Source organism: Hyperoodon ampullatus (genome assembly GCF_949752795.1).
Source record: "Hyperoodon ampullatus genome assembly, contig: scaffold_416, whole genome shotgun sequence".
NCBI classification, from domain to species: domain Eukaryota; kingdom Metazoa; phylum Chordata; class Mammalia; order Artiodactyla; family Ziphiidae; genus Hyperoodon; species Hyperoodon ampullatus.
This window is the reverse complement of record NW_027641067.1, coordinates 67,536-76,502: the sequence shown is the minus strand read 5'-3', so window position 1 is coordinate 76,502 and position 8,967 is coordinate 67,536. Positions and strand designations below refer to the sequence as shown.

Sequence of the window (8,967 nt, the reverse complement as noted above, 5' to 3'; positions counted from 1 at the left end):
AGGTAATAATAACCTACTGTATAGCACGGGGAACTCTACTCAATACTCTGTAATGGCCTCTATGGGAAAAGAATCTTTAAAAAAAGTGGACATATGTATATGTATAACTGGCTCCCTTTGCTGTACACCTGAAACTAACACAAATTTGTAAATCAACTATACTCCAATAAAAATCTTTTAAAATAAAAAAGAGTACTACATGCATTTCTAAGAAATAAACATTATTTTCTTCATTCTTCTAAAATAAATAAAAATAAAATAATGTAATATGTGATTTTCAAGCTAATGAACACCTAAGAATGAAATTTGAAAATCTACATTTGGAATGTATAATTCTTTTGTTCAGAGGCAGTGACATTCCAAAAGAACAAAACTTCTCAAACATTTCCCCATTTAGAGTAATGCTGACAGTGAGTGTCTGGTGGATCTCAGAGGGGCACAACTGATAACATATTTATCATGCTGCCAGTTTGCTAAGTGGTTTCATATTCACTAAGAAAGACTTGTCAATGGATACTGAAGAATAGATGTGAGGTCTCTGTGAGGTCTCTGTGTGTTGTCTCTGGGTGAGATCTCTGTGTGAAGTCTCTGTATGAGGTCCCTTTGGAAGGTATCTCTGGGAAATCTGTTAAATCTGTGCTAGGTTTCTGTCTGAGGGTCTGTGAAGCAACATGAGGTCCCTGTATGAGGTCTCAGTATGTGATCTCTGAGAAAGGTGTTTGCGTGAGAAGTCTCTCTTGAGAGGTGTGTCCGTGAAGTCTTTGTGTATTGTCTCTGGGTCTCTCCATTTCTTTTTTTCTTTTGGTCTCTCAATTTCTTGTCTTACTGTACCTTATGGAAGACGGAGCAGCAAGAGAAGGGCAAAGGGACTTGCTTCTTTCTGTTTTCTTGCTGTTCCATCAGCATCACCTGTCTGTGGCACTCTCCCAGCAGGAGCCAGGGGGGTCCAAGTCCAGCTTCCCCATATTCCCAGAACTCACTTCTGGGTGCCCCTGAGAGGACCCAGCAGCAGCCAGGCTCAGGTCCCAGCCCTGTCAACTCTTTCCTCTGGGTACCGACCCCTCCCACAAGTCCTGGCTCCACTCTCACTGCTCTGCCCATTCTGGAGGCTGCCTTGGGAATCGGGGCCCAGAGGTAGGGCCTGGCTCCAGGGAGAAACCAGGGGTGTGAGCAGTCCTGTGCTCACTCTGCCCCCTCCACCCCAGGTCACAGCATTTCCACATGTTGAGGGGCCTGACAGGGATGGGGGATGGGGTCCATTTCTGTTGTCATCTGGATCAGGGGCATCAGCTGGAACAGAAATCTCCACAATGAGAAAGACACCACCTGGAGCTGTGTCCACCATGCGCCCTGCACATGGCAGAAAGCACCAAATCACTCTAGAGGAATTCTTCCTCATCTCCCTGCTTTTCCATATGGATGGGGGTCAGGAGACAAGAAAAGCTGTGCCAGAAGCAGATCAGTGGAACACTCCTGGATTGCACCCTGCCCCATCCACTTTGCACAGGTCACCTCCACACCACCACAAATCCTGTCTGATTGCTTCTTCACCTGCCAGGCTCTGGGGTGATCAAGGACTGGGAGACAGGCAAGGCTTACTACACAATCACAAGCCAGTCCCCACCTCTCTCCTGGAGCAGTCCTTGGGCCATGTGTTTATGTGAAGGTCACCAGACTAGGAGTCACATCCCAAGTTCCCTAGTCCTGGCTTTTACACCTATTGTTAAGTTATCCTTTCTACAAGTCAAGAGGTGATGATGTGTAAGCCTATTAAATATAATATTAAGAGATTAACCTTCCCTGATTTGCTTTACTTCTATAAGTTTGACCTTCTGTTTTGACCTAAAGGTGGTTTCTCTAGGTCTGTGATCTTAGAGTTGGAATAGGGTAGAGACCCTGGCATGGGGCCATGGTGAGCTACTGGACCCTTAACTTTTCCTCCCCTTTAGGCCTTTAGATGGTGGTTGTATGTCGGGGGCTGCTCTTTCAGAACTGCAATTTATGGGAATCTGGTACCACTTTGCCTCCTTCCTTGGATCCAATGATTTTTCTACACCTACATCCCACCCTAAATTCACAGTGTTTGACCATCAGATAGTTACTACCCACAGTCACACCCCTATTCCATTCATCCAAAACTCCTTCTCTGGGGTTAACATAGAGTGGAAGGTAGGTGACCCATGAACGCAGCCATTCATTTATATGGGACTGGACTCAACACAGCCCTCAGCAGCCTCCCTGATACTCCCCCCACCTACACACACAGAGCTGGAAATGCCATCCTTGCTGCTGCTCTAAAGTGTAGGAAAAACAGAGGTGGGGGAGGGTGATGCTGTACATTTTATTATGGCTAAGCTAAAAGGGGTTCATAGGGCATATCTCAATCCCAACCTTCATCAGAGAGAGAAGGAACTCTTAAGAGCAGATGTTGTATATTCCCTACCAAGAGATCCAGGGGCAAGATTTCTCCTGTTTCTGAACTCACGAGCCCATACTCTATTCCCCCCAAACTTCCATCCACTTGGCTCTGACACTTCCTGGAGCCTGAATTGGAATGTCCAGCCCTATCGTGTAAACCTATCCACTACAGTTGCATAAAGTTCAAAGTAGCATAGAAGAAGGAGAAAGACTGGTTGAACCAGATCCTTGGGTGTGGGTTTCATAGGTTTTTCCCATCTCATTGTTAGAGTAATTTTGGTTTGTGTAATGACAGTATTATAAGGTGCAATGAAGGGACACGAGACAAGGAGCAAGCTTGTGATGCTACTGTCAACCTCCCTCCATGCCCCTCCCTTCTAGAAGACAAAGTGCACAGCACAGACAGCAGCCATTGCACTATGCTTTTATTAGAAAAAAATATATATATATATATGTATTGGGGAACATTAAATATCTTGGATGTGCTAATGAGAAAATCATTTTCTCTACATGGACTGAATTTTTACTTGGAGACATGTTTCCCTACTAAAGGGAAGACTAAAGAAGGATTTTACTGTCGACCAGGCAAGACACCTCCCCAAAGATGACAATGCCTTGGACAGTGTTGATGGCGGGCTGGGGCACCTGGAATCCTTGGCCCATACTGGCAGGTACTAACTGGAAACAAACTCTTCTTGGGGGGCAAGGATGGGAGGCACCTTAGGCCCAGCTGCTCATCTTCGAACCTTACACTTTTCAAACTATGTTTGTGTCTGACTTTCCTTTCCCTGATAGAACAACTCTGGCCCTTGGAGGTGGCTTTATGACTGCAGGCTGTATAACCCATCATTCTCCCTTGCTCTGGGTAGGAGGTAAGCCTATGGCCGCAGAAACACCCACATACTGGGACTTGGAATTCCAGTTTGTGTTCATTTAACTTTGTGGCATGAAGTCCATGGTGAATTGCTCTTTTTTCTTCTGGGATCTGTCCAACAGCTGTCATGCGTGCCTGACCCTCAGCAGTCTCACTCTTCAAGATTGATCTGCTTTTGACTGATCCGTGACTCTGGGCAGTGGCTTATATGGGCTTGAATTTTTGCAGAGCATCTCGACCATTGACTTTTTTATTGGGGAAAATCCACTTTAAAAATAGCCTCATCCTTTTTCTGAAGAGGCTTTCTGGAGGGCTATGTTTCTTCTCTGGCATGAGCTGGAGACATCTGCTCCCAATAGAGTCTGTTATTCCCCTGACCTGGGCAGGGTGGCTCATACTTCCAGCTTGAGAGGTCCCTAATTCTTTAAACCTTTCTTCGTGCTCTCCTGGTTTATGCCTCCTACAGTCCTCTCTTTTGTAAGTAGGGGCAATCATCTTGCTCTGGCTCTTCCATGAGTCTTGGAGTTTTGAAGTTTTGGGCTCCTGCTGCCCTAGGTTGCTCCTTTGGGCTTCCATAAGGCCACTTGGCTCCTGGGAAGCTAACCTGTCTCTGGTGGGGACTCTCTGGGGATGGCACTGAGGCACCTGAGAAGCCAAGTTGTCTGCAGCAAGGAACATGTGTTTGGGAAAGTCCTGAATCTGGTTGTCTGACTGTACCTTTACTTTGGAGTTAAACTCACTAGCAACCCCCATGTTAAGGCATGGCTCACCTGGATGTTGGAAAACAGACATTCTAGGTAGTAGGAAACTTTTACTGGCCGCTGGCACCTCTAAACTCCTCATATGTACATTTGTGGTTTGGGATTTTGTCAACCCTTTGGTTTCCAAGATAACACTAGACTGTGGTTGAAGAGCAGGAGACTCCTTGGCCTCCACAGCCTCCCTGGCCTCTTCACCTCTCAAAGATTGGGATCCTAAGTTCACCTCCATCACTGTTACCCTATGGCAGGGGTCTCCTGAGGCCTGACCACCACTCTCCTCTGTTGGCTCATTCCTGACCATTGCTGAACTTGGACCTGGCTCTAGGCTGTCCCTCTTGACCCATTCCCCAGTCTCACTCTTCCAGGTTCTGCCCACAAGGCTGAGTGTGAGGGACTGAGAAGGTGGCCTGCCCTCCTGTCCAGTCAGAGAAGCCTTTGAGGGCCCATGGTAGTCAGCAGATGGAATCGCTCCCAGGGCACTCTGGATTTCCTTACACACAGTTGAGGGGACAAGGAGAGGCCTCTTCAGGGTAGGAACTGACTCTTCTGTTATCACCTTCTCTCCTGAATGAGCCTGAGGAGGTTTCTCCAGGAACTCAGCACACTTGACTGTTGAGTGGGACCCAGACACACAGGTGGCTGAAGGGGAAGAGGCAAACTGCAGAACGGTGGAGGGTTGGAGCTTTTTCAGCTTCAAGAGATTTATGGGCTTGAGGACCTTGAGGGGGAGGGTCCACCTGTGCTTTACCCAAAACCTTCTAATATGTGCTTCCAGCAGCTCTCGAGTGTCTGGATCAAGGAAGGAAACCCTACGGGAGGTGTTCATGCAGGGTTCCCAACCCTTCAAGCAGTATCTTCCACAGGCTCCAGCAGGCACTACTTTGCACATCTCACCAGGAGGGTCTTGACATGAGAGCTGATGAAAGTTGCCCTTGCCAGGAAGCCTCCCCAGGCAGCTGTAGGAGAGCAGATGGGGCCAGGATGGCTGGACAGGACAGGCAGGGGTGGGCACCTGCAGCCCAAGAACCCTCCTCTGCCCCCACACTGACTTCATAATGCTCCTGCTCTCCCTCACCCTAGGGCTTTAGCCACGCCCTCCCATGGCTCCCCCTCCCAGGGCTGGGGTCACATTATAGGCTCTGGGAGGAAGGACGACCCAGGAGAGAAGGGGAAAGATTCTTTACCTTTGCAGAAGTGAAACCAGGTTGTGAGTCCCCTCCAGTTCTTCCAGGCAATCTCTGCAAGCTGGAAATCAGGAGACTGGGTCATGGTGGTGAAGGCAGAGGCCTAAGAGTCTTTCAGGAGGCTGAGTGCAATGGCCCTTTAAGGGAAATCTTTGGAGGATTAGACTCTGGAGCCCGAGTATCAGTGTCCAAGGCCACATGTCCCTGACAGTGATGGTAAGTCTCACTTGAAAAGGGTTTGTCCTTTGCAAAGTGCCTCCACGTTAATTAACCCCTGTAGCCCTTACAACTGCCGTGTAGGGGAGAAAGGTCAGTGGTCATCACACAGAGGAATCTGAGCAAAGTTAAACAACTTGTCCACAGTTGGACTTGGAGGTCCCACTTCCCAACCCAGGCACCAATGGTCCACCACAGTCCACACACCCCATTTCTAGGTCCTCATGGCTTCATTCTAAGCACAAATTTCTGGGAAGTATCTGGGCTCTGATCTCCTTCCAACGAGCCTTCCCAAGGCTCTGTTTCCTGAAGAATAAGCTCTGCCACTGGCATCCTCAGAGACCGTGAAGCTGGGCCCTCAGGATTAGGAGAGATGGAAGCTAGCTCTCGGGGGCGCGCAGGGCTGAACGGCAAAGGCTGACCTTTCAAAGATCCACTTTTCTTCCTACTCCTGCTCCTCCCCTTCAGCTCTACTTGATGCTGAGAGAGAAGAAAAAATGAGGGGCTAACACCCAACTCTCACTGTCATCTATCTAGGCAAGCTGTGTTCATGAACAACATGACTTTCTACATTTAACTAAAACTCTGTGGGGTTTTTTCCCCTTTTACTTATTTTTAAAGTGGATAAAAATATTTTCAGTTTTTCTTCTTTGAAGAGTGCAAAGAAGGATTTTTTTTTTTTTTTTTTTTTTTGCGGTACGCGGGCCTCTCACTGTTGTGGCCTCTCCCGTTGCGGAGCACAGGCTCCGGACGCACAGGCCCAGCGGCCATGGCTCATGGGCCCAGCCGCGCCGCGGCATGTGGGATCCTCCCGGACCGGGGCACGAACCCGCGTCCCCTGCATTGGCAGGCAGACTCTCAACCACTGCACCACCAGGGAAGCCCAAGAAGGATTTTTTAAGTATTAATCACCATAGATTTCTTCTGTCACTGTTCCTCTGATCAAGAAACACACACATTCTCAGACCTAAATGCCCACGTGAGCTTTGTCAGATAGGATTCTGCTTCCCAAGGCCAGACCTACACTCCAGCCTCTTCTCTCAGGCTCTCAGGGGCTCAGCATTGCCCTTAGATCAGCCCCAACACAGAGGAAGGTCTCACTTGAGACACCCGCTGTGGGAAGGTGGCTGGTGAACCAGGGCTCAGGGGTCAGCCTTCCTGCAGAGATTGAACTCTTAGTAATCCAGTCCTTAACCATTAGTCACTGCACTGGGGACTTGCCCTGGAGCCCTCTACCATACCTGAACTCCTGGTCTACGATCTTAGGCTAGAAATCCTCATGCCCACTCTAACCCCTCTCTGGCCTGGCTTTTCCCTAGAAGGATGATGTTCTATACTTTTCTGAGAGTTCCCATCTCAGGAGTCTCTCTAGGTGGTTTAGAAAAGTGGAAATAAGAATAAGAAAAAAAGAGAGAATCTCTGCTGGGATTAAGCCAAAGGTTTCTTACCTTCCTGATGTTTCTATGTTTCCTAGGTGGTGCTAAGAATGGATTACTCTGGAAGCAGGGGAGTAACATTAGGAAGAGCCCCAGTCCACACAGGATCCCAAGGATGATATCAATCACCCAGGAAGTTGGGCTGGATCTCAGCCAGATAGCACCAATGTTTTTCAAAGAAAAGAGATTCTCCATCTTCTGAACTGCATTGCTGCCCTCAGGCAACAGAGCACTGGGAGTTCACTTGATGGCAGAACCCCAGGCCTGCATCACAGAGCTGTGGCTTTGTCACAAAGGGCTCCTGAGTGTGGGGGAGGGGCAATAAGAGAAAGAGGCTGAATCACTACCCCTCCTTCCCATCCAGACCCACAGACACCTGCACCCTCCTGGGGCTTCCAGATCCCTCCTTCCAACTACTCTCATCCTGTCAGAGAGACCTTAGCCAATTTTCTGTTCATTCCATCTGGAACCTGGTTCCTTCATCCATTAGAGACCTTTACTTGAGGCCCACCAACTTGATAACTCTTGAATATCTTAAGCTGACCCTGGAAGACTGGCTGTTTCACAGACATTTTTACTCAGGATTTCCTTTGTCCTCAGCTCCAACTTTCCCACATCATGTTTGTGTCTTGTGTAAACCCAGGGATAGAACTTGAATTTTAGTTTTGTGAATTTTGAATAGTGTATGTTTTGCCTCATTTTCTATCAGAGGGAACTACACACAAAAATTAAAATAATTTATTTTTCAAAATTCATAAGTATGAAAGAATTATAAATAGTTATGTAATAGGGAAGAACAAATCTGACTCCACATCAGATCTTTTTTACTTTAATCTTTATGCTTTGTTGCCTGAGCTAACTCTGTCCATCCCTGTGACCCAGGCTGGCTCTGCACTTTTTGTAAAACAATGTTGCCTAGAGCCTGAAATATACAGGATAGCCTATTTCTAAGGCTCTGACTTTTAAGAGCCCATTCATGGAGAGAAAAAGTTGCAGAACAGAGAATAATAATTGTTTTGTTGGAGGTTTACAGGAACACATGACCTGACCAGGATCTGACCCATCTGGCCAGCTGCTAGAACAAAGGATCCAACACCAAGATATTTGCAACAATTAGCCATGCCCCTCCCTCACCTTGCCTTTAAAAAGGCTTTGCTGAAAGCCTTCAGGGAGTTTGGGGTTTTTCCTGGGCATGAGCCACGTGTCTTCTTGCATGGCACTGTGTAAACCTTTCTCTGCTCCAAACTCTGATGTTTCAGTATTTAGCCTCACTGTGCATCAGGCACACAGACTTGCATCTGGTAACAGTTAAACCTTCAAATGATATTTTTGTAAGTTTGTAGTGTTTATAATTCTGGAGTTAGTAAATCTTTAAACTGCACAAAAACTTTTGGGACACACTGCAAACACGCACACACACACGTACTCATTTTCCTTAACCAATCTAGTACTTTCAAGTCCAATAATCCATAATTTTCTACGTAAAAAAAATCTTTCCTATGTTGTCTCAACCCAACTTCTTAGTTTGCAACGATAAGACAGTCCCCACTCTCCAGATAAATTTTGAAGTATGTGGTCTTAATCCATTAGGGCTGCTATAACAATATACCATAGACTGGGTAGATGAAAGACAACAGACATTTATTATCACAGTTCTGGAGGCTGGGAAGCCCAAGATCAAGTCACCAGTATGGCCACCTCATAGTGAGAGCTCTCTTCTTGGTTCACAGCTGGAGCCTTCTCTCTGTATCCTCATATGATGGGAGGAGGCTAGAGATATCTCTGGAGTCTCTTTTATAAGGCACTAATCCCATTCATGAAAGCTCATAAGCACTTTTGCATGGCCCCGCCTCCTATCTTTAAGAGGTAGGATTTCAACATGTCAATTTTGAGAGAACATTAACATTCAGACATGTGCACTCATTCTATACCCAGAAGCTAGGAATGGGTTAGGGTGAGCCAAGGTCCTGACCCCAAAGGGCTGTAGGGTGAAGAGTAGGACTAGGGGTCAAACCCTTGGGGCTGAGCCAGGTCTTGAGCAGCCCCTTCAGATATCCCTAGTGTGTTATGTATGTATT

The 8,967-nt window shown here is 47.1% G+C and overlaps 1 protein-coding gene across 1 annotated transcript; it reads right to left on the bottom strand.

Moving 5' to 3' along the window:
* Positions 1 to 2,857: 2,857 nt before the first annotated feature.
* Positions 2,858 to 5,107, bottom strand: LOC307069976 (spermatogenesis-associated protein 31A6-like; the record flags this gene model as incomplete). The annotated part of the gene is given in 2 exon segments (XM_079728602.1): positions 2,858 to 3,496; positions 3,500 to 5,107. Coding segments are annotated over 2 exon segments (2,115 nt in total). The 3' UTR covers positions 2,858 to 2,989.
* Between the last annotated feature and the right edge of the window lie 3,860 nt (positions 5,108 to 8,967).